The 24731-nt window shown below is 50.2% G+C and overlaps 1 protein-coding gene and 1 long non-coding RNA gene across 2 annotated transcripts in view; one reads left to right on the top strand and one right to left on the bottom strand.

The window, feature by feature from the left end:
* Positions 1-4396: 4396 nt before the first annotated feature.
* On the bottom strand, positions 4397-5232 carry LOC135965673 (uncharacterized). Its single transcript, XR_010578738.1, has 2 exons — positions 5038-5232; positions 4397-4900 (listed from the first exon to the last, which is right to left on the bottom strand). It is a non-coding gene; the product is annotated as an uncharacterized lncRNA (long non-coding RNA).
* The window catches only part of BMP7 (bone morphogenetic protein 7), a 100003-nt gene continuing 80337 nt past the window's right edge, over positions 5066-24731 (top strand). Inside the window, exon 1 of the mRNA XM_005569414.4 lies at positions 5066-5982. Within this exon, the coding sequence (XP_005569471.1) occupies positions 5565-5982 (418 nt within the window). The 5' untranslated portion in view covers positions 5066-5564. The remainder of the gene's footprint in view (positions 5983-24731) is intronic.

The raw sequence follows: 24731 nt of genomic DNA, 5'->3' as shown, positions 1-24731 counted from the left end.
CCATTACAGATTGGCTGTCTGACTTTGGGCAAGGTGCTCTCTGGACGTTGGTCCTCCTTCTCTGCCATGTGAGGAGCAGAACTAGCCTCTCCATGCAGTGAGGGGTTGCAGGTGACGTGGGCTTGGGCAGTGCAGGCTTAGCAGGTGTCCAGCAGAAGCAAGTGCTCCCAACAGGTGACAGGTCGGCCGCTCCCTGTCACGTTTTGGAAGGAGGAAAAGGCTACCTCTAATGCTGAACCAAGGATAGTTAGTGCTCAAAACCATACCAGACTTCCTCCAATCAAGGAAGAAATACAGCCCTGATAATAATAAACACTGCTTCCCCCTAGCTGGCTTCCAGATCCTAGAAATCCTGCATGGTATCAGCTTTCTCTAGAGTGTGTGTGTCGTCTGTGTTTTCCATTTGGAACTGTGGCCACTGCCATGTGTATTTAAGACTGATGGAAGACGTTTAGTCTCTCATTCTGCTGCTTTTAAAGTTGTGCAAAGAAAATCTCAGAGTGGGCAAACGTGAGGAGTCCAAGCCTCCCGTGCAATGAGAGATCTGCATGGGAGACAAAAGTTCACCACAGGTGTGCTCTAATAACTTCCTCTGCAGGGTCCACCTCTCTGCACACAAGGGTTTTCAAGCCTGTGCACGAGGCGGCTCTTGGCCTTCTATTCCTTGTTGGGGTTGGAGGTCCAGGTCATCTGGCCTTAGCCAGGTGGTGTGGACAGAGAGAGCCGCCCACTGGCTTCCTTGACTGTGCTCCCCAGGTAGCCCCAGGGCCGGCCGAACCTCCTCTAGGGCAGATGGATGAAGATGAGGTCCCCACCTCGCTGAACAATGTGTGTGTCAGCAGAATTCTTTTCTTCTTTTTACTGCCTTAGAGAGACACGCTGACTTGGTCAAAATCGCTTCGGCAAGATGTGACTGATGATGGAGGAAATGAAAACTCCTGGCCCAGCACTGGGAGGCCAGCAGGCGAGGGGCACGGACCCTGGGCCGGGGCCGCCTGACACAATAACACCCCTCACAATTCCAGGCCATCTTTCATCCAGCCAAAGGCGGCCCCAGGTGTGGAGCAGACTGGGGCAGATCGGATTACGGTCCTGGAGGCTAGTGCTGGGTGCCCTGGCCAGGGGAGCCACAACTGGGAGTGTGTGGGTGGGGGACTAGCTGCTGGGGAAATGAGATAGGCCCCAGGGAAGTCCCTGGGCCCGGCTGGCCTGCGGTGGGCCTGGGCACAATGTGAGGATCGGAATGCAGTGATGGCCCTTTCATCTCTAATGTTCCCTTCCACTTCGCTCTCTCTTTTGCTCTGGTACTTTTGCTCTTGCTCTCAGAGTCAGGATCCATTTGCTTTTCTCTGCTTGGCCAAAAAGCAGATCATCATGAAAAGTTTTGTTGTTGTTTTGTAACTCAGGAGGCTTTTCTGTTACCGTATTTTCCTTTTCATCCAGATGGTAACATAGTAACATTTATCAAGGGTTTTCTCTGTGTCCCAGGCACTGTGCAAAGCTCTTTCCATGAATTAACTTCTGAAACCTCACAGCGATCCCAGAAGACAGGCGCTATCAGTCCCCCATTTTACAGATGGGGGAACTGAGGTGTAGAGAGGTTAAGTCCCTTGCCCATGGTGCACAGCTGGAAGAGACAGAGCTGGAGTGTGAATGTGGGTGGGCAGGCTCCAGTGCCCAGGCTACCTCCTCCACACAAGATTTGCCCTCAGCAATCTCAAAGCCTTTTCTGGTGGTGGCCTCAGCTCCCAAACTGGCATCGGATGCACTCCCAGATGGATATTTCTTGCTTGCTGGTTTTCATTCATTCATTCATTCATTCATTCATTCGGCATTCACTGAGGGGCTGGTGCAGTCTTGGGGATGCCTCTGGGGGAGGAAACAGGGAAAAGAAAGACCCCCTCCCCCAGCGTGGATCACAGGAAAGATAAGGCTAAATGGGGGTTTGTGGGAGTTCAGAGGAAACCTTATCTCTTGAGGTCTTGGATATGAAGGGCATGTTGTCTCTCCCTCTTGCATGAGAAAAGGTGGCATCTCGGAGGAAGGGTTTCTGGGGTGAGGGATCTGGGAGATGCCTTAGCTTGGCGCCTGCACTGGCGCCTGCATGGTCAGGCCTCAGTCAACCGGTCTCTTTAGGTGTTGGCTGTGCTTATTACTATTCATTCAACAGGTACTAATTGAGCACCTGCTGTGTGCCAGGCTCAGAATAGGCTCAGGTGAGATGCACAAAGAAGGGTAAACTAGAATCCTTGCTTAGACACTGACAGATCAGTTGTTTCATATGTAAATTGTAGCACCGAGACCTGCTGCCCCTGCCCCCAGCCTCACCTGCTTGTGAAGATCCCTCCAAAAGATTTGAGAGTAGATAAAAAGCAGAGACCACCGCCGAAGGGCAGGGCTGCTTTGGCTCCTTGTTATTTCAGACTTTGCAAGAAAGTGACCTCCTTTCTCTCTGCTGGCACTGGAGGTGGCATAGCCTGCCCCTGGCAAGCCAGCGCCGGAGGGTGTATGCAGGGCTGGGGACTGAGCCTGGTTTCTGTTCCCTTCTCTTTAGGGCTCAAGCACTTGCTATTCCTCCACCTGGGATGCCTTTCCCTGGAAAAGCCTGTCTCTTTCTTGTCTTTCAGAACTCAGGTCAGTGGCATCTCCTCCAAAAGCTCCCCTCCCCACCCTCCATCACCTCACCTTGTTTATCTGCCCCTCCCCCCTCCCCCCCCCCCCCCCCCCCCCCCGACTGCCTGTCAGTTATCACAGGCTGAAGTGACCCAGGTTCTCCAGTTGCACACTCTCAGATGGATCCTGGATGACTGTGGCACTACTGCAATTTCCCCAGTGGCCCTGGGGTAGGATTCCTGCACACCACGACGCCCACCTTTCCCTCTCCCTCCTGCATGTCCTCCTCTGCCTGGCTTCTGAATTGTTTCCAGAGAGAGTGATGGACAAGACCTGCCTCTCCTCCAGTCCCTGACTCTTATTTGAGGCTCTTGCTTTGCTTCCCTGGCCTGGAGGCCGCGGCTCCTTGATGGAGTCCGCCATGTGGGTTCGCTTATGGCCGTGTCTTCCTGCCCAGCATTGTGCTTGGCCCCAGGACTGGCCACGTAATATCTGGGTCAGGTGCAAAATTAATACGGGGCAGGGGGGACTTTGTTCATAGGTGATTTAGAACTGCATATGGTGACCCCAGAGTAGGAAACCAAGTGTGGGGCCCTTGAGAGCTGGGGGGCCCTGTACGACTGTCCAGGTTGCAGGCCCCACAGCTCCCCACCTGATATCCTGTGCTCCATGCTTGTCTGTTGAAGGAAGGAGTGAATGGATGAAGACCAGGTGGTGGGGGTGGTTTGAGGACCTTGCCTGGTGGGTGGGCAGAGGCCCCTCCCTGGCATGGGGGCTCAGGACCTGTTACATCTCACAGCCTGGGGCCTATGTATAAATGGCCAGGACCTGCAGGCTGGCATGGGGGCTCAGAACCTGTTCCATCTCACAGCCTGGGGCCTGGGTGTAAATGGCCAGGACCTGCAGGCTGGTATCTTTCTGCTCCTTGCCTGGCCTCTGGCCTCCCCTTTCTCTACCCATGTGGCTCCTCAGGCTGCCATCTAGTCCAAAAGCCCCCAAGGGAGACCCAGAGGACCACTTGGTCAAACTACTTCTGCTCCAGAAAACTGTCGAAGACCATAATTCTCTTCCCCAGCTCTCGTGCTCCAGGAAGGACAGCCCCAAAGTGAGGCTTAGCCAGAGCCCCTCCCAGACAACCCCCCTGCCCCCACCCGCTTCCCTAACCTCAGTCCTTCCCAGTTCATCCCAGAGCCCCTCTGGGGATCCTCTCTCACCCAGCCCCAGCAGGGGAAGGAGACAGGATGAACTTTTACCCTGCTGCCCTCACTGCCACTCTGGGTGCAGTAATTCCCTTGAGATCCCACACTGGCAGAGGGACCAGTAGGTTCTGAGTGGTCTGGGGACTCGCTGTGACAGCGTGCATGTCTCAGTATTGATTGAGGGATGAATAGATGAGGAGAGGCAGGAGAGGAGGCTGATGGGGAGGTCTCAGGCACAGACCCTTGGAGGGGAAGAGGATGCGAAGACCAGCGGCTGGCTCCCCAGGCACTGCGACGGGGAGGGCTGATGGGAACCCCTAGTGGTGGGGCTGGGGTGTCTGGTCTCAGGCTGAGGGGTGGCTGGAAAGATACAGGGCCCCTTAGAGGAGAAAGTGGGAAGAACCCCCCAGCTCAAACGAAGTTCACTTATTCACTCAACAAATCGTGATTGCGCAGCCACAGTGGCTACCAGGCGCTGGGTTCAAGGCACTGCGGGCACCAGAGCTGCGGAGAAGATCGCTGGTCCTGGCCTCAGTGCGCTGGGCGTCTAGCGGGGATAAGAAGGCAATAAAGAAGGCACGGAGTAACTCAAACAACAATTCCAGACAGCAAGAGAAATTACAGGAAAGAAAACAAATGTACGTGGGGGTGAGGCGAGGAAACAACCTCAGCTTGGCAGGTCTTGGAGGTCTCTGGGAGAAAGCAGGGTCTGATGGGGGGCGGGAGGTGGTGAGCCGGAAGGCGTCCAGGCGGAGGGAATGGCGAGCGCAGAGACAAGCTGGCAACCGGTTCAGAGAGGCGCGGAGGGGTCAGCGTGGCTGGCTTAAAAGGAGACGGGGACTGAGGGGCAAGACCGCCTCAAGGGTCACCGCTTCCAGGAAGCCTTCTATTTCCGCGCCACCTCCGCGCTCCCCCAACTTTTCCCACCGCGGCCCGCAGCCCACCGGTCCCGTTCGGGCCGCCTTCCTGGTCCGGACCGCGAGTGCCAAGAGGGCAGGGCCGGCTTGGATTCCTCCAGCCGCATCCCCGCGACGTCCCGCCAGGCTCTAGGCTCCCCGTGGGCACTCGGTAAACATTTGTCGAGCGCTCTAGAGGGAATGAATGAACCCATTGGGCACAGCTAGGGGGAGGGCGGGGCCGAGGGCAGGTGGGAGGCCGCCGGCGCGGGAGGGGCCCCTTGAAGCCCGTCCTCCTCCTCCTCCTCTGCCCAGGCCCCAGCGTGTACCACTCTGGCGCTCCAGAGGCGGCCTCTTGTGCGATCCAGGGCGCGCAGGGCTGGGAGAGCGCCCCGGGGCCCCTGCTCTCCACGCCAGAGGTTGGAAGAGGGTGGGTCGCCGCCGCCTGAGGGCGAGAGCGCCAGAGGAGCGGGAAGAAGGAGCGCTAGCCCGCCCGCCTGCCTCCTCGCTGCCTCCCCGGCACTGGCTCTCTGGACTCCTAGGCTTGCTGGCTGCTCCTCCCACCCGCGCCCGCCTCCTCACTCGCCTCTTCGTTCGCCGGGGCTGCTTTCCAAGCCCGGCGGTGCGCCCGGGCGAGTGCGGGGCGAGGGGCCCGGGGCCAGCACCCAGCAGGGGGCGGGGGTCCGGGCAGAGCGCGGCAGGCCGGGGAGGGGCCATGTCTGGCGCGGGCGCAGCGGGGCCCGTCTGCAGCAAGTGACCGAGCGGCGCGAACGGCCGCCTGCCCCTTCTGCCACCTGGGGCGGTGCGGGCCCGGAGCCCGAAGCCCGGAGCCCGGGTCGCGCGTAGAGCCGGCGCGATGCACGTGCGCTCGCTGCGCGCTGCGGCGCCGCACAGCTTCGTGGCGCTCTGGGCACCCCTGTTCCTGCTGCGCTCCGCCCTGGCCGACTTCAGCCTGGACAACGAGGTGCACTCGAGCTTCATCCATCGGCGCCTCCGCAGCCAGGAGCGGCGGGAGATGCAGCGCGAGATCCTCTCCATTTTGGGCTTGCCCCACCGCCCGCGCCCGCACCTCCAGGGCAAGCACAACTCGGCGCCCATGTTCATGCTGGACCTGTACAACGCCATGGCGGTGGAGGAGGGCGGCGGGCCCGGCGGCCAGGGCTTCTCCTACCCCTACAAGGCCGTCTTCAGCACCCAGGGCCCCCCTCTGGCCAGCTTGCAAGATAGCCATTTCCTCACCGACGCCGACATGGTCATGAGCTTCGTCAACCTCGGTAAGGGCAGGCGGGGGTACGCGTGTCTGTTCGGGGGCACTTTGAAACCGGGAGGGAGGGAGCCGCTTCTTCTATACAGCCCGCCCAGCTTTCTGCTCCTGGTTGAAATCGCAGTGCCTGCCCGAGGGTCTCCCACCCACGGCCCTATGGCTCCCAAGCTGTGTGCGCCTCCAGGTCTGGCGCGCTGGGCTCGGTGGGCCTGTGGGGGTTACTGGGAAGGAGGGATCCTCGGAAGTCCCCTCCATGTTACGCCGCCGGCCGCATCTCTGGGACTGGAGGCGCCGGCCGTTCAAAGCGCGGGGCTTGGTCATGTGAGCTGTCCTGGGCTGGCGCGGCTCGCGCTACCTGGATGTAAAGGGCCCTTCCCGGCGAGGCTGCCTTCCCGCCCTTCCTGGGCCCCTCTCAGCCCTGCCTGGCCCTGGCATCTCGGCCGTCGCACTCCCTTACCCGCCCTGACAAGCCCTACCTGTCCCCTAGTGGTGCGCCCGCCTTAGCCTACCGCGCGCTCCGAACGCCTTGGGGCCCCTCTCCGGGCCGCCGGATGCCCCATTCTCTCTTGGCTGGAGTTGGGGAGCTTGCTAGTTTGCGTTCTTTTCTTTTTTCTTTTTTTTTCTTTCTTTTATTTTCTTTATTTTCTTTTTTTCTTTTTTTTTTTTTTTTTGAGACGGAGTTTCGCTCTTCTTGTCCAGGCTGCAGTACAATGGCGCAATCCTTGCTCACCGCAACCTCTGCCTCCCGGGTTCAAGCGATTCTCGTGCCTCAGCCTCCCGAGTAGCTGGGATTACAGGCATGCACCACCACGCCTGGCTAATTTTGTATTTTTAGTAGAGACTGTGTTTCTCCATGTTGGTCAGGCTGGTCTCGAACTCCCGATCTCAGGTGATCCTCCTGCCTCAACCTCCCAAAGTGCTCGGAATACAGGCGTGAGCCACAGTGCCCTGGCTCTAGTTTTCTATTTTAAATATTTAGTGGTAGGTCTCGGGCCGGCAGAATCCATTTTCAGCATTTATCACGTGTGGCGCGCAAACCACAGGTTTTGGCGATTGGGTTGCGCGGGATCTCCGAGCTGACGCCGCGGGGGCGACTGGGGGTCCCAGTTTACGATTGGAGCCGCGACGACCCCGGGGACGCGAGCCTGGGGCTGCGGCGAGGGCCGGGGAGCTCCCCCTCCGTCTGCGCGCACTCATTCTCCAGACTTGCTCAAACTAACCCCCGGCAGCGCTCTGCGGGACTGATGATCAAATATTTGGTTTCCGAGATAACACGCCCGGATAGCGCTGTTTCCTGAGCGCTTTCATTCTACTTGTGTAACTTGCTGCGAAAACCCGAACCAAGTCAAGACAGCAAACTCACGCCCACGGGCGCTGTGTCAACATGGAAATAATGATACTGAAGCCCCACGCTGGGCACCTGGGGCGTGGACTGGGGGCGCGGGGAAGCGCAGATCCGCCTTCATGCTTCCCCCTCCTGATAAGGTCCCTGGAGTTCCCGGGGAGGCCATTGTCTGTACTTAATAACCAAATCCAGCTAGTGAGCCAAGCTTCAGCGAGCAAGGGGTGGGAGGTTTAGATGCCAAAATACCTTCAAGAAAGTTTAAATTATACTAAGCAGCCAGTTAAGAGGGAAGCAGCAACATATGACCTGATTTAGAACCATCTCCGAGATGCATGAGGTGGAAAGAAGCAAGGTGCAGGTGAGCGGCCTGCATGTATGCTTTTGTGTATCATCGTGTCCTCCTGGAGGAAGACACCAGGAACTGGAGAGAGATCTTACTGGAGGGCTAGAGAGGTGGGGGCACAGCTGGGGCTTAGGGAGTGGGAGCTGGGGTCTAATGTTTCATTGTCTGCACTTCTGTATTGGTGATTTTTTTAAAAAAACAATGCGTATTTATTAACTATACCAAAAACTAAAGGAAAATTCCAAATACATACACACAAATAATGAAGGCAGAGCTCTGTCGCCCTCCTGAAGCCTGGGGTTAGCCAAGGCCCTTTCTCTGGTGGGGGATTTATGGCATCTTCCATTCTGTTGGGTACCCTGGACTCCCACTGAATGTGCAGATCCCAGCGGCTGCCTTCAGAGCCTGGCTGGGGTCATTAAAAAGGTATTTGTAATCTCCGGCTTCTGTAGAAGGCCCTGCAAACCAAGAGCAAAAAAGCTGCCACTGCTTATGGGCCGGCGGTGTGGGCGAGGCCCCAGGGGCTCCCTGTCCCCCAGAGAAAGACCAGCTTGCTCGGAGGGTGCCTCTGGGAACCTTGGTGCTGGCTATTTGCTTCCCCCATGGCGGCAGGAGCAAGCTGGGACTTGTTTGGGAAGGCCACAGCTGGGTGGTTTTCCTCCTCTGGCTGTACACACACCTTTCAATCCATTTCTTTCATCTTGAAAGGACAAAGACCGGCTTGTCTGAGCCTCTTAATCAGTCAGGCTGGCTTTGGGCTTTGTGGGACCCTGACTTTCTCAGGTCTAGCTTTCTGGGACATCACTCCAAATTAGATGGCAGAGTGGCTTTTAACAGAGTGCACTGACCTTGTTTTCTTTCTCTCTGTCCCTAAACTCGAGGTCATTAGTTAGGTGAAGACCTGGGCTGCAGTTTGGCAAGACGCTTCCTGTAGATGCTTCTAATGTTGGCCTTTAATTTCTGCTAAGCAGCAGCACAGGAATAAATTGCCTGTCCCTTCTGTTCTGTTGTAGCCTGGAATTTCTCCATAGGAGGGACTTGGGGGTGGCAGTAGGGTTGAAGAGGGTTGGGGGGAGGTGTAGCAGACTTGTCTGGCCACTGAGTTTGCTGAGAAAGAACACTGCTATACTGTTTTTCCTTGGATTGCAAATCATGTTGATCTGTAGTATTCAGTTTTCTAAAGGTAAGTTTATTCTCACAATTTACAGAAGAGTGAGAAAATATCACTAGCACATATCAAACCATTCCTTATTATTATGGTGGGACTTTGTCGGGGGGGTGGGGCATGGGTGAGGATCTTGGCAGCCTCTGCTGCCCCTTCCCCCTGCACTGCATAGCTCTGCTGTCTTGCAGGCAGGCGGCCTGCGTACGCTGGGGGACCCCTGCCTGAATTCTGAAGGCTTTTGCAGACCTGGTGCGTTTATTCTTCCTTCTGTCTGCCGCCAAACTGGTTTTTGTTCCTGTAAGTTGTTCTTGGAATTCAACTTTTTTGCCAGGCTGAGCGGGATCTAAACTAGAGGGAAAACTAGAGGGGAATTTACGACAAAACCAGGTGGTGGGAATGAGGACTAAAGGCTGCACCTTATGACAAAGCCCAGCCTGTACCATAAAGCCCTGGGCAATGTGAGCTGAGCTGCCTGAGTGAGACTCCCATCTTCCCAGCCTGGGCCCCTTAAGTTCAATGGCAAGATTTGTAAACTGGTTTGGATTAACAACCCCAACTCCTCTGTGTAGACTTAATTTTGGAATTCAAAACAGCTACCCTCTCTTAAATAATCCCCAGGCAATGGCGATTCTGCCCACTGAATCGAGCCGTAGCCCGTTGCCGTTCCTTCTTTGGGAAGACCCAGCAGCTCTGTCAGGGATCTGCTAAAGTAGCCGGCTGGCACTAGGGCAGTGGAAGTCAGCATGTTTATCTCTGATCCAGGTAATGAAGGCATGAAATTTGTGTAATCTTTGAAGCTACATTGAAAAGAAGAGAAAGTTGGAAACCTATCATTACTGGAGTCAGCCTATGAAAGTGGCTTTTGTTACTGTAGCTGAAGAGCAGGGAGCAGGCCGTGCAGTTTGATTTTTGCTTTTATGCCATCTGGCTGTCCTTTTTGTTGACAAGTGTTTGGCATTAAGACCTCTCCCATTGCCCCTCAAGAGCGGTCCCTACCACTGTAGAGTATTAGAAAAAGATTCTGTTACAGTTTAAAAATTTCCTTCAGGGAGTGCTTCGCAAAGGGGAGCGTGGACTGCAGGCATTTGCAGCTGTAACCTGGCTTGTGTTAAAATTTGGAAGGGGCTGTTCCACATTCCAGCACTCGGAGCGCCGGCCCTCACTGGTGAGCAGCCAAAGGTTAATATAGATGTCACACAGCTCCCCCCTCTTTCTTTCTTTCTGCAGAGCGCCTTTGCTATAGGAGTGCACCAACAGCTGTGTTTTTCGTAACCCTTTCAAAATCACTTCTTTTAAACCTCGTTTTCCTGCTTATATAAATCAAAGATTTTCCTCCACTTTTCCCAAGCATGTATGTGACCCAGCTTTGAACTTTTTTCATCTTCTATGTATTTTCCTTCTGGAATCAAGGCAGGGTAAGGCTGAAACCTGGATGCCAGCCTGGGTGGCTGTTCTTGGTTTTGGTTCCAGGGTTGTCATTCGGTAGTGGAGCGGTCCCCATGGAAGGGGTAACAGAGATGGCCTATTTGCAAATCAGTTTCAGGGCAACAAGAGGGATGACTCTCTGAATGCACAGAGAGAAGAAACTGCTTTTGAGATGCAGCCCCCTCAAGCTACAGTTTGGGGCTTTACCATGGCGTAGTAGGCTATCAAGCCTTGGCCGAGATAAACACAGCTGGTGCACGATCCTCTGACCACCGGAATGCCTGTGATGTGAGCGAATATCACATGTCCACTGAACTCAGAGACAAGTGATGACTTCATTCCAGGGAGAGTCCCATCTAAGTTGATTGATCACTCCTATCGCTTTAATATCTCCCCCTCATTTAGTAAGGTCATATTTGGCCCATTGCAAGAATCAGCGTGTCCTAAGTCTCCCCCATCTCCACCCTTCCCCGTCTGCCCATCCATGTAACCGGCTGAATATTTTGAATGGGGAGCCCTTTGCACCATGCTTCTGGCCACATGAATTCTTTCACGCTCACTCTTCAGGCTTAGCTGGGGGGCTGTCGGCACACTGTTTTCTTGGCAAGCCACTGCAAGGCTTCACCTTAATGCACTCTGACACTGTCACCGGGGTTAGGGCACAGGCGGGGATGTGTGGGACCTGTCATGTTATCGTCAGAAGGAATGTGCGGATTAGCCTTTACAGCATAGTGGTGGGAGAGCACTGCAGCTGTGTACACTTATTATAAAAGATTTAAGTCCCACTGGTAAAATCAATATATTGAATTGCACAACCCTCTGCTTTTAATTAGTTTAAATCAAATGCGCCGGTGCCATTTTGCCTCCTCTCGCCTTCATGGGGTGAGGAAATACCAATATTTACATAGAAACTGTTAATTTGTGGTGAAAATGATAACACATTTAGCTTTACACACTCAAATTGCTCCAGCCTGATGGATCCCAGATCAACGTGGGGTTGAGCTGAGGAGATGACATCACCAGGAGCGGGGAGGAGACAACCGTGATGTCTGTTGCCTGGATCCTGGATTCCAGATGCAGGTGGACGTGTGTGTAGAGGCAGTGCCTGGGGATGCTGGTCCTTCAGAGAAGTGAGCCGGTTCTTTCTATTGCAGATCAGAAACAGTGAGATTTACCCACATCATCTAAAATCCTTTCTTGGAAGCATTCTTACAAAATTGCGAAGGGGACACTTGCTCTCGGGTCATTTTGAGCCTGTTCTCCCCGTCTGCAAGGGTCATTTGCGCTGGGCAGCTCAAGGCACGGTGCTTTATTTATTCCAGAGCTTCACATGCTTTTCTTTCCAATCCCTGAAACAGTTTATAGAGGAAGGGGGGTTTGTTCACTGCAAATGATCCCATGTACGACCGCGGCTATTATGTGAACCGTTTGGTATTAGCTGTGTGTTCAAGCTGGGATTGAATTTTCGCAGCAAATGGCATCCGACAAATAATATTTGACAAAAAAATGTGACTTGGTATTTCTTAATATGGAACAGATAGGTCATTTAAGCTTCCCCGGCAAAAAAATTTGCTCAAACCCGAACTGAAACGGCAATGCCAGGGAATACCAGGGCGGCTGCTGCGTATTTTTCCCTCTCCAAAGTGGAGTGTTTATGATTTGGGGGGATATTAGAGTGCATGAAGTTTGACACTTACGCGAAACTCAGGCGAGCATGTGCAGTACTGCCTTTTCAACATTTGTGTTGGAAGGCATGGTGGGGAGCCGCGCAAAGCCTGTGCTGATCCGCGTGGAGTGGATTGAATTAATGACAACTCCGAGAGCACCAGCTTTAGGGTAATTGCTTTATTGTTTTGGAGCCAGGGTGCTTATAATCCGGTTCCTGTGCAAACATGTTGAACGTGTGTTAATGCATTTCCAAACCAGAGCCTCTCACACAACCCTGCTTTTCATTAATTGATGTCGGTAGCATGGTACAGTATTTCAAAGGGCTGGCCAAGTATAAACTGTGTTTCCAATTTCCTTCCTTTCCTGTGTTTGGAATGCCAATGTTAATTTGTTCCCATGCAGGAGCGGGGGCTGCCAACCGCGGCTTTCTATAAAGGGCTTCACAGTGAAGGCTTCCAGCCCTCGCTGATGCTTGGGGCTGCCTGGCCAAGTCTCCTGACACTTTGCAGCTAATTCTGGGTGATATATGGAGTGAGGGGTTGGGGGCTTCACTGCCGTGTAACGGAAGTTCTTGGTGACAGCAGTGGGTGTGACTTGGCAAGGGAGGTTGGAACGGCATCCACAGTGATTCTCTTTAGACACAGCCTAAACCCATGTGTCTGTTTCCACGATGACTGCCTATTAGCTGTGTGACCTTGGGCAACTTACTTAACATCTCTGCATTTGTGTCCTCATTTTATAAAGGCTGCAATAGAATCTCTTCCTCAACAGATTCTGAAGAAACAGAAATCATATCACTCACGTGCAGAGGCCATCACCTAGTAGGTGTACAACAAATGGTAGCTCTTGTTTTTACTGCTTTGGCCAGATGAAGATTTACATTGGTATATTAGTCCAAATTTCAGTTTTTAAGTACTTACTCTTAAAATGCTGAGATTAAACTGCCCATGTTGCTTTAAATGTCAAAAAAAGGATCTCCAGAGTGTGAATATGCACGCGCCTCCCTCTTTCAGAGATCACTGGAATTTGAATGAACGCACCAAACTTATTTGAGGATGAATAGAGTCTAAGGCTGAATCTTTCCCCCAATTTTAGCGTCTATGGTTATTTAATGATTTTACTACTTGGGAAACTGGAACTCAGTGAGAGGGTGTACTGGAACTCTCTGTAGTGCCTTTGCAACTTTGAATTAAAAATTAATTTCAAAATAAAATGTTTAATTTAAAAAATCACATTACTGAAGTATTTCTTCCCACTCCTTTCTGGAAGACGGTCAAAGTACAAATTGTCTTTCCCTTCAAGGGAGTGACAAGCCCAAAGCATTCATTAACAGAACTGCACAACTTCCCCACTTTTTATTGGAGCAGGTGCAAGGCTGCCCAAGGCTCCCGCAGCTGGGGTTAGGCTGCAACAACAAAGCCCTGTGTGAATTCAGCGTGTTTAGAAGCCTCTGGAGACCAGAGGACGAAAGAGAATGTCTCCAGGGCCAGATACTGAGGGGTGGCATTTTCTCGCTCAAGACTTTCCGTAGATTCCCTTCAACTCTTTCTATACTGTTTGGAAAATCCGACTTACCAAGTATTAGGTTGCCCTGCATCTCTGAAGTCACGTGTTCTATCACATCTTTATCTCCCTGGAGTAGCTTTCAAGTTTCAGTCTTTCGTTGCCTGGCTTAATTAAATGTGGTCATGAATAAAAACTTGCACCATTTCCAAAATCGAGAACTTACATGTTTCTAAGCACTGGGTTTAGGCCTGCCCTGTCTTGTGCTTCCAGCCTCTCTTCTGCTTTCATGTAGTTTGGACTACATGAAAAAAAAAAAAAAAGAAAAAAGCTAAGCTCTTAGCATGACAGTTGGCATATAATGGTCCAAGTACTCATCCCCCTGGCAACTTACACACACAAAGGCAGGCAAGTGTGTTTTTTTTGTTTTTGTTTTTGTTTTTGTTTTTGTTTTTTTTTGGTGGCTTGTGTTTTGGCCTTCAATAAAGGACACTTTTCCGTTTTGTTTTTTTTTTTCAGACAGCCTTATTCTCCCGCCCATGCACAGCCTTGCAGAATTCTCATGGTATAGAAGGTGCTCAGATATTGGTTGTTTCTGTGCACGTATGGCATGAAGACAGTCTAAGCAGTCTCTTCTGAATGCTTTTGATCTCCAATTCCCACTACTAGCTTTTCGGGTACATATCCTAAATAGTAATAAGTTGTCTAACTACTGCAGGATAGCTAGGATAGCTTGTACTTCATAAAACATAGACAAAAATAGAAATTTAAGTCGGAGACACTAAAGCTAAAGCAATACAAAATTTTGGTGTTAATATAAATTTTAGCTAATGAATCATTTTAATTTTAATTGTTAACAATCTTAATATACATTTAATTAAAACTTAATTAAATTTTAACATAATTTAATTAAGTTTGCAGTCGTGAAAATTTGCAAGGCAAGGGACTGTTCTTTGATGTTTTCAAAATCATGATTTGACAGTTTAGGATTACTGATCTAAAGGCCTGGTCCCAAATTTCGATGACCCTTCATCTGGTCAGTATACATGAAGTTATTGCGTGTGAAGAAACTCACAATCTGGGTGGGTTAAAAATCCCAGAAGTTTGTTTTTCGTTTGTATCAGGTTATAGCTCTATCGTGGGTTCAGGGCTGCGGTGTGGAGTTCTGCACGTTGGTGGCAGCAGGGTCCCTGGGAGAGGCTTAGGTCCTCAGAATGTCACGAATAAGGTGCCAGAAGGAAAGACAATGTGAGCTGTGCCTTGGCTTTTAATATTTCTGTCTGGAAGTGACTTTCTAACTTCAACATTTTCTATTTTTGTGTATGTTTTATGAAGTACAAACTATCCTAACTAGTAGTTGTACAACTTATTTCTTTTCTTCTTTTCTTTCTCTTTCTTTCTTTCTTTCTTTCTTTCTTTCTTTCTTTCTTTCTCTTTCTTTCTTTCTTTCTTTCTCTCTCTCTCTCTCTCTCTCTCTCTCTCTCTTTCTTTCTTTCTTTCTCTTTCTTTCTTTCTTTTTTTGAGATGGAGTTTCACTCTTGTTGCTCAGGCTGGAGTGCAGTGGCGCAGTCTTGGCTCACTGCAACCTCCGCCTCCTGGGTTCAAGTGATTCTCCTGCCTCAGCCTCCCAAGTCGCTAGGATTACAGGCGCCTGCCACCATGCCCGGCTAATTTTTGTTATTTTTTATTTTTTTAGTAGAGATGGGGTTTCACCATGTTGGCCAGGCTGGTCTCGAATTCCTGACCTCAGGTTTTGTCCACCCGTCTCAGCCTCCCAAAGTGCTAGGATTACAAGTGTGAGCCACCTCACCCAGCCACAACTTATTTCTATTTAGGGTATGTACCCCAGAATTTACTCTTCCACCTGAAAGAGCTTCTGCTCACATTTCATGGGTGAAAGTGGGCCATGTGGCCAAACCTGACCCAAGGTGGGCAAGGAGATGATGATGCCACCACTTGCTCAGAAAGGCAAAGCACCAGAGAGTGTCCAGGAAATGGCACGGATGACACCACGCTATCATGGCTGAAGCATCTCTCATAAGATTCAAAGACAGAAATGTGAGAAGTAGGTTGTGGGGTGCGTTACTGAAACCAGACCTTCATTTTTCAACCCTACCTGTCATATATATATATATATATATATTTTTTTTTTTTTTTGAGATGGAGTCTCGCTCTGTTGCCCAGGCTGGAGTGCAGTGGTGCGATCTCGGCTCACTGCAAGCTCCGCCTCCTGGGTTTACGCCATTCTCCTGCCTCAGCCTCCTGAGTAGCTGGGACCACAGGCGCCCGCCACCGCGCCTGGCTAATTTTTTGTATTTTTAGTAGAGACGGGGTTTCACCGTGGTCTCGATCTCCTGACCTTGTGATTCGCCCGCCTCGGCCTCCCAAAGTGCTGGGATTACAGGTGTGAGCCACCGCGCCCGGCTCTGTCATATATTTTTGTTGAAGCTCGTGAACTCCCATGATTGTCAGTTGGAATTTGCTTAACAATTATAATTGTAATGTATCTTTCCCTGCCTCCCAATGGGTTCCTCTTGCCTCCTCCCTCCTTGTGCTCCATTTTGGAGACTGATATTCTGGAAGCTTCCATCTCACTGAAGTACTCAATTGGTTTGACAAGAATAACATCTCTTTCCATTCCCACTTGTAAAATGACTTCCCTGTTTATGATTTGTCTTTCAGCAAGGGCAAGCTTCAGCTTTTGTCCAGTTCACTACCTAGAGAATTAAGGAGCATTACTCTGCTCCTGGCTAATGAGGTGACTGCTGGTGTTTCCCTGGAAGGTGCAGGTTATCACTTTGCCATGAAATCTTGTCCACAATGGAAGAGCTGCTTGCTTTCTCTCCTGGGCCTTAGAGACTTTCTGTCTTCCTTCCTTCCTTCCTTCCTTCCTTCCTTCCTTCCTTCCTTCCTTCCTTCCTTCCTTCCTTCCTTCCTTCCTTTCTTTCTTCCCTCCCTTCCTTCCTTCCTTCCTTCCTTCTTTTCTTTCTTTTTTTTTTTTTTTTTGAGATGGAGTCTCTCATTATCCCCCAGGCTGGAGTGTAGTGGCATGATCTCCGCTCACTGCAACCTCCGCCTCCCAGGTTCAAGCGATTCTCCTGCCTCAGCCTCCTGAGTAGCAGGGATTACAGGCTTCTGCCACCATGCCCGGCTAATTTTTGTATTTTTAGTAGAGATGGGGTTTCATCATGTTGGCCAGGCTGGTCTTGAACTCCTGACCTCAAGTGATCCACCCGCCTCAGCCTCCCAAGGTGTTAAGATTACAGGCATGAGCCACCACACCTGGCCCCCTAGAGACATTTCTTAGTCCAGGCAGGATCTTGCATGGCTGAATCTAGACATTAAAGTCAGAGACCCCTTCATCATCTAAATGCATCACTGAAATGGACTGTAGACCTCAGAGGGCTAAGATCTTTCTGTGTAGCAGCAATAGATTCAGAGTAGCCATCTTTCTGGGGCCCTCTTGCATTCTCTCAGCATTCTGCAAGGGAAGCAGTGTCATTTCTATTTTAGAGAGGAGGACGCCGAAGAGGCCCAAACATGCACAGCTAGGAAGTATGGGGCCGATATGTCTGTCCAGCTCCTGCTGGGTGTCGAGCTACCCATTCTTTCCTCCTGAACTGTGGGGTATCAAATAAGGAGTGGGGAGCGTGGAGGAGATGATGTTGAGACCATTAAAACAGAAGCCGAGCCCCTGGGCTTGACTGTGTGGTCCCGTGTTCTGATGAGTGACATAGAGATAAGCAGGCACACACCGTTCCCTTCTGTTATCCACCCTGCTTGTGATACCTTCCTTCTCCTCGGTCTTTATGGTTTAAAAATAATTGTCAGGGCAGAGGGCCCTGAGTGCCTGTGGGGGGCACCTACATGTGCCCCCTACCCCCTCCATGGGGAAATTCCAGAGCCAGCCAGAGATTGGTATTTTAATAGCAATTCCTCAAAATGCCATATAAAAAAGACCACAGAAACAGTCTTTTCCGTATGTGCCAGCATGCCTTTGTGTATGGTCTGTAATACTGTAAAGTCCCCAGAATCCAAATGCGCATGAACAGGGGATTCGAGAGAGAAGCAGGTGTAGCTCTGGGAGGGGATATGGAATGGAGTTACCCCAGCAGGGACTTCTTTTTTTAATTTTTTTATTTTTTTACTGTATCAATGTAGACTGGAAACAGTGTCAGAAGGAGAAAGCAAGTAGCAGAAGGATGTTTAGGATGTAACCGTTTGTTAATTACGCACACAGGCACCCCCAACCTCCCACACCAGGGCACCAACTCAAATTATAAATGTATTATTTGTGGGTTCATACACATTGCAGTAATACTGTGGACACATGTGCAGGAAGGACTCCCTACCTTCAGGGTGAGAGCTGCCCCTGGGGAGGAGGGAAAGGATAGTTGTGATGAGAGTTTCAAGTAAATTTCACCTATTTCTGTCAAGTTTTCTGTCTTTTAATAAGAAGAAACCAAAAGAGGCCGGGTGCAGTGGCTCACACCTGTAATCCCAGCACTTTGGGAGGCCAAGGTGGGTGGATCACCTGAGGTCAGGAGTTCGAGACCAGCCTGGCCGACATGGCGAAACCCTGTTTCTACTAAAAATACAAAAATTAGTGGGGTGTGGTGGTACATACCTGTAGTCCCAGCTACTTGGGAGACTGAGGCAGGAGAATCACTTGAACACGGGAGGCAGAGGTTGCAGTGAGCTGAGATCATGTCACTGCATTCCAGCCTGGATGACAAAGCGACTCTGTCTTTAAAAAAAAAAAAAAAAAAAAAAAAAAGGAACCGAAAGAAAGTACAATGTGATGTCCTGGACTGGATCTTAGACCAGAACAAGGACATCTGTGGAAACACTGGTATAGTCTGAAACAAATCTGGAGTCGAGTTGACAGTTACACAGCAATGTGAACGTCTTGGTTTTGTCAAATGTCCTGTGGTTGTGGAAGATGTTCACCCTGGGAGGACTGGGTGAAGGGTACTCAAGAATTCTCTGTACTAGCTTTGCAATGTTCTTATAAAGTTATTCTAAAATAAGAAGTTTATTTATTTTTTAAAGGAAGCAACTATGATGCAAGCTCTCATCATTTCTCTGTTATTGGTGCATGGATGTCCACGAGCTCAGCCACCAGCTGCTGTTTGTGGTGGTCCTGCCATTTCCAAGGCTGGGGGCAGGAGAGCCAGTCCCAGAGCCTGTTCAGTACGATGCCCCGAAGGCCAATAACGAATCAATCTACAGACCCATTAACACGACAGGGACTCAGCGAGTAAAAGAAAAACCCACAGGACAGTGCCCTGAGAACTTTAAAACTCTCTTTTCCTCATTCATAAGGTGCCCGATATAAAGCAGCTGTTTGTTTATGGTCAAGAAAGTGGGGGTAGGGTGGGAGCAGATCTGAAAGATCTTTCTATTTTCTTCTTGGTCCTGAATTTTGTAAAATGCCCCCTACTCCATTCCCCAATCTTCCCCCTTCTCAAGTTTCAGTTTTTGACTGACTTGACCTAACATTTCTTGAGAGAGAAGCCCTTAAAAATGGCAGCAGGGCCTCAGAACCTTCCAGGCTAGTAAATGTTTATGGGATGGAGGCACTGGTTGGTCATTTCCTTTAGGAGGAAACGATAAATGAAGCTACTTGCCTTATGCCTACTCAGACCCTGAGCTCCTAATTATCTTAATATACTGGCGGGAAGCAGGGATGGAAGGGGGGACCCAGAAATCTCTGCGCCTCTGGAACTTGGAAGCGCCCGTTTTTAGTACGTTTAGTGTACAGTTTCTCAGCCTGGGCACTATTGGTGTGTTTAACCAGATAGTTCTCTGCTGGGAGCTGTCCTGTGTATTATAGGATGTTTAGCAGCATCCCTGGCCCTTCCCCCAGGATCTGACAACCAAGTGTATCTCCAGACATTGCTAACTGTACCCTGGGGGCAAAGTTGCCCCCATTTGAGAACCACTGGTTTAGGATAACTTGCCTCAACCCTGGGAATTCCTCTGGGAGCCTTAGCCTCAAACCCATTGGCCCACAGTGGTGAGTGGGAAAAACAGCATTTCTAGACGGGCGGGTTATTTTCTGGCTGAAAGGAGCACAGATTGCAATCAAAACTCAAGCCTCCTCCTGGGAACACAGCTCTACCTGGCTTTAAAACACCCTGGAGACTGAAATGGAGCTCAGGTCTCTAAAGAGCAAGCATCGTCTCCTGGGAACCAAAATACTTTACTGCACCTTTTGCTTGATGATGCTAAAAGTTTATTAAACACACATTGAGGACTGGCCCCTCTTTTATTTTTCTCCTTGGACGTTCCTCGGGAGGAATAGGGCAGATCTCTCTCTCTCACCTTGTTCCCCTCTCTTGGCAGGTAACTTACTCGGGGTTGGGAGAGGGAGGGTGAGCACAGAAGCTGTATTTTCTCGTGTCTCCCTGTGACTTAAGTGCTGCTTGGAGCAGGAGACCTGCTTGCTTCAGACCCCAGCCCACAGGCCAACTCCAGCCCCACCACCTGTTTTTGTGCAGCCTGTGGGCTAAGAATGGCTGGTACATTTTTAAAAAGTGTGATAAATAAGAAGAATCATATTTCATGACACTAAAATAATGTGAAATTCTAATTTCAAGGTCTATGAATAAAGTTTTATTGGAACACATCCATCCACTTACTCGTTCTCTCTTCTTTACTGCTGCTGCGACAGGGTTGAGAGTTTCCACAGACACGATGGTGACCAAAGCCTAGAGTAGTTTCTGTCTGGCTCTTCATGGGGTTTGTTGAGCCCTGCTTTCCACAGGCTGTGTCCCCTACCTGGGAAAGTACAAAAAGTAAAAAAGCCTGACTTTTGTTTTGTTTTGCTTTGTTTTTTTGAGACAGAGCCTTGCTCTGTCACACAGGCTGGAGTACGGTGATGCGATCTCGGTTCACTGCAACCTCTGCCTCCTGGGTTCAAGCAATTCTCCTGCCTCAGCCTCCTGAGTAGCTGGGATTACAGGCGTGCTGGTCATCATGCCCAGATAATTTTTGTATTTTTAGTAGAGACGGGGTTTCAACGTGTTGGCCAGGCTGGACTCAAAAGTCCTGACCTCAAGCGATCTGCCTGCCTCGGCCTCCCGAAGTGCTGGGATTACAGGTGTGAGCCACCGTGCCTGGCCAAAAGCCTGAGTTTTTTATCAGTCCCTTTTGTCCTTCTGCAGACAGTGAGTCAGCCACACTTCCTGCTCCCCTCCATGTTCGATGGAGCTCCTCTGAGTCTGCGAAAGCTCTGGGTTAAAGCATGTCCCCTCTGAAGACTCCTCTGTGTCTTTAACATGAGGTGTGTGCTCCGAGTCCCCACAAGGGTGGTGTGAACACAGTGAGGCTTTTCCTGTATTTGCCTGGTCCCAGCACGCTGTTCTCCTGTGTTCTGTTTTTGAAAAAGTTCTAAAATGTCTCAGATGGTAGTTAAGAGTTTGGGTCTGAGTCAGACTATCCGACTGCAGAGCCCCCACCGCTCTGTCCCCACCGCTCTGCCCCCACCTGCCTGACTCACTCAGGCAGGTTGTTAAACCCTGGGTCTCCTGTTTTCCTACTCTGGGGTTGATGTGGGTGCCTGTCTCCTAGGCTGCTGTGAAGATCCCGCGTGGGGAGACGGGAGGAGGGCTGACCTCGGGCCGCCTGCCGCTGGTGGCTGGGGATGCCAGTGGTAGGCAGCGATGCTGTCATTTGCCACACCATAGCCGATCAGGATCCATCGTGCACGGGACCTGCCTGTGCCCTCTGCTCAGCTGCTCTGTTACCCACCGTGGTGGGATGTGCTGCTGGCTTGTGCTGGGATCCAGAGCAGGCTGTGGGCACGGTGGCCTCCAAGCCGTGTCTCCACAGGACTTGGATCAGGGCAGCTGGCCTTCTCTTTGTGATGATACCCCAGCTGAAATTGGAGGCTTGTTGGTGTCGACTGGGCACAGGCAAAACAGGAAACTGGCTGTATTGTGACGAATCCAGTTATACTAGAAAATTGCCTTCTGCTGATTAAGATCTGTGTTTATTGGTGCAGAGTTTTAAGGAGACACCCAGATCTGCACCCCCCTTGCCAGCTGGGGGCACAGGCAACCTGTTGGGTTTAGACAGTTGACTGTGGGCTGGCCTACTCTAAAAAAAGCACATAAATAAAACTTTCACAGTAAAGTTGTATGTTTTTCTTTTATTTATCTGAATACCATTCATGTCAGACTTAGTGGGTGGCATTTCTGTGTTACCCCCACTTTTTGATATGGATAAATGAATTTCTCCTTTTTTTTTTGAGTCAGAGTCAGGGTGACAGGTTCTGTCATCCAGGCTGGAGTGCGGTGGTACGATCTTGGCTCACTGCAGCCTCTACCACTTGGGCTCAAGTGACCCTCCCACCTCAGCCTCCTGAGCAGCCGCAACTACAGGTGTGCATCACCATGCCTGGTGAATTTTTTTTTGTATATATGTGTGTATATATATGTATATATATATTTAATATAGATATGTATTTATATTTATAAAAATGTATTATATATATATGGAGAGAGAGAGAGAGAGTAGAAATTGGGTTTTACCATGTTGCCTAGGCTGGTCTCAAACTCCTGGGCTCAAGCAGTCCTCCTGCCACGGCCTCCCAAAGCCCTGTTATTATAGGTGTGAGTTACTGCACCTGGCCCATTTCTTCATTTTAAGTGAGGACCTGCCCATGCCAGTTGTTCATTAAATAGCATGATTTCAACATTTATTTTTATGTATGTGAAAATGGGATCAGGAATGACAAATCACTCGCCCAGCTTTGGGGACGGCAAGTCTGTCTGTCTTTGGGTCCAGATCACTGGTGTGTGTCCTCAGGCAAGTTACTGAAAGGGTCGGAGTGCTCTGGGCCTCAGTTTCCCTCTATGGTGAGCCACTCAAGGCTCAGGACACTGGGATTAAATGAGATCGTGGCAGGAAGGGGCTCAGTCCTTACCTACAGGGAACTCTCAGTAAACAGGGCTGCTCCTGGCTGCCTTGGGGGTCCAGTCTCGCTGCAGAGCCTCTTCTAGGCTCATCTGTGAACATGACAGTAGACTGATGTCATTAGGGAACATGACAATGGCCTGATGATGTTTTTGTTTACCTGCTGCAATTCATTGGAGATGCCTGAAAGTTCGTGACCAAATGCAGCCCTCTTATCCAAGACTATACACTTCCCTAAGTACCTTCACATTTCAAACATTATATGTATTTTACTCAATTCTTATTATAGATTTTGAAAAGAATCTCGGGAATTTGAAAAAGTGTGATGTAGTCACCCCTGCATCAGGCGTAGGCTAAAGACAGCAGGTAGGACAGACATTGGGCAGAGTGGGAATTACCCTTGAATTCCCATGGGAAGCTGTTTCGTTATGCGGTGTCCCTGTATGGCTGAGTCCCTTCTCCCGGTTTCTCTTCCAGTATTGCAGCAGATCGCTGCTTCTTCCATTGCACATGGGATGAAATAACCTGCTTGAGTGTAGGACCTGTATTGTACCAAAATACTTACCTTCAAACACTAAAAGGTAAGAAGTTTGGTACAATACAGGTCCTATACTTAAGGACCCTCCTGGTGTTATACTTAACACTTAAGGACCTATAACACCCTCTGGGACAGCAGATACTATAAGAGATACACATCCTAATGGTCACTACCTACTTCCGTGGAGAGGAATGGTGTTTCACTTAGAACTTGTTCAGCTGCAGTTCACAGAACACCTGCCTAGCATGGCTTCAGCACAAAAACATGTCATTATCTCCCCTAGCAGCAAGTCTTCAGGGAGGCGAGTTCACGTTTGCGGGGGCAGCTCAGTGATACCATCCAAGCATCCATGAGCTTCCCACCTCCCCCCACCACCATCCTCAAATTCCTCATGGCTCTTACCTCATGCTTACAAAATGGCTGCTCCCACCCCAGCCAGTTCATCCTCATATAATCTCACATTCAAGGCAGGAGGATGGGGAATGGTGCAAAGAGCTCTCCTTGCCTGCCTGCCTGCCTCTTGGTTTCCTAGAAGTTTGTTGGAAGACTTCTCCTTAAGTCTCTTGGGCTAAACTGTGTGTAAGCCCCCGTCTTGTTGCTTTGAGGGAAGGTATGAAGGTATACAGCTGGCGTCCAGCCAGCACAGTGAGAGGCAGGGGAGGGAAAAGTGGGTTGGAAGTGGTTGTTGGGTGGCCACGTGCAAATGATTGAAATGGTTTCTCTCTCCCTCTTTATTGTTATTTCCTGTGTTGTATACAGTTAGATTTACAAAAGGTGTTTGTACATGTGATGTGGCTCCACTGTATGCACAGATAAATAGAGGCCCTAAGCAAGCTTCCAAAGCCTCCAGACGATAGTGTTCCACTGTGAATATATCCAAAAGTTGGTTGCACATTGACATTAATTTAACCAGACCCTCTGTAGCCCATAGAGAGATTTTAGTTATTCTTTAAACTCATACCTACCTACAAGTAGGTACAACATTAGCTCTAACTTTGAAGACTATATAGAACTCTAGCCAACAGCCAGTTATTTGCTGAAAACAAGCTTTGTTTTACTAACATAACCCTCCTGATCTCCTGAGATAAGGGCAAAATTTCTTTTTTTTTTTTTTGGAAACGGAGCCTCGCTCTGTCACCTAGGCTGGAGTGCAGTGGCCGGATCTCAGCTCACTGCAAGGTCTGCCTCCCGGGTTCACGCCATTCTCCTGCCTCAGCCTCCCAAGTAGCTGAGACTACAGGCGCCCGCCACCTCGCCCGGCTAGTTTTTTGTATTTTTTAGTAGAGACGGGGTTTCACTGTGTTAGCCAGGATGGTCTCGATCTCCTGACCTCGTGATCCGCCCGTCTTGGCCTCCCAAAGTGCTGGGATTACAGGCTTGAGCCACCGCGCCCGGCCCAAAATTTCTTGAAAATGACCCGAGGAGGGCAGGAATTATTGTCCCCTGGGAGGAAGCAAAGCCTGGGGTGGAGCTTGGTTTGAGTTCTGCTTGTGAGACAGGCAGCTCCTGTTTCCCCTGAGTGGAGGATGAACAGATCAAGAGACTCAAAGCATTTTAAGAATCTGTGTCAGTGTTTGTTAGCCAAGAGTGGAGAGCTGCTTGAAAGAAACGCCTGCCTGCCCTGGCGAAATGGTGGAACTTCATGCTTACACTGAGAGCCTGATCAAATGTTTTCTAGTAAAGGGTTCTGGGCACCTATATTCCTTCTGCTTGTTCCCATGGGAGACTGAGGTGATAGGTCTGGGTGCCTCCTTAAGCCTATTGGTTGAAGAGATGATTAGGGGAGAAGCTGAGAGGTGGTTCTGAAAAATCTTTTGCTTTCCAATAAGTGGCCGCTGAGCAAACGGAAG

Source organism: Macaca fascicularis, chromosome 10 (assembly GCF_037993035.2).
Source record: "Macaca fascicularis isolate 582-1 chromosome 10, T2T-MFA8v1.1".
In the NCBI taxonomy this organism is placed as follows: domain Eukaryota; kingdom Metazoa; phylum Chordata; class Mammalia; order Primates; family Cercopithecidae; genus Macaca; species Macaca fascicularis.
This window is presented reverse-complemented; position numbering and strand designations above follow the sequence as displayed.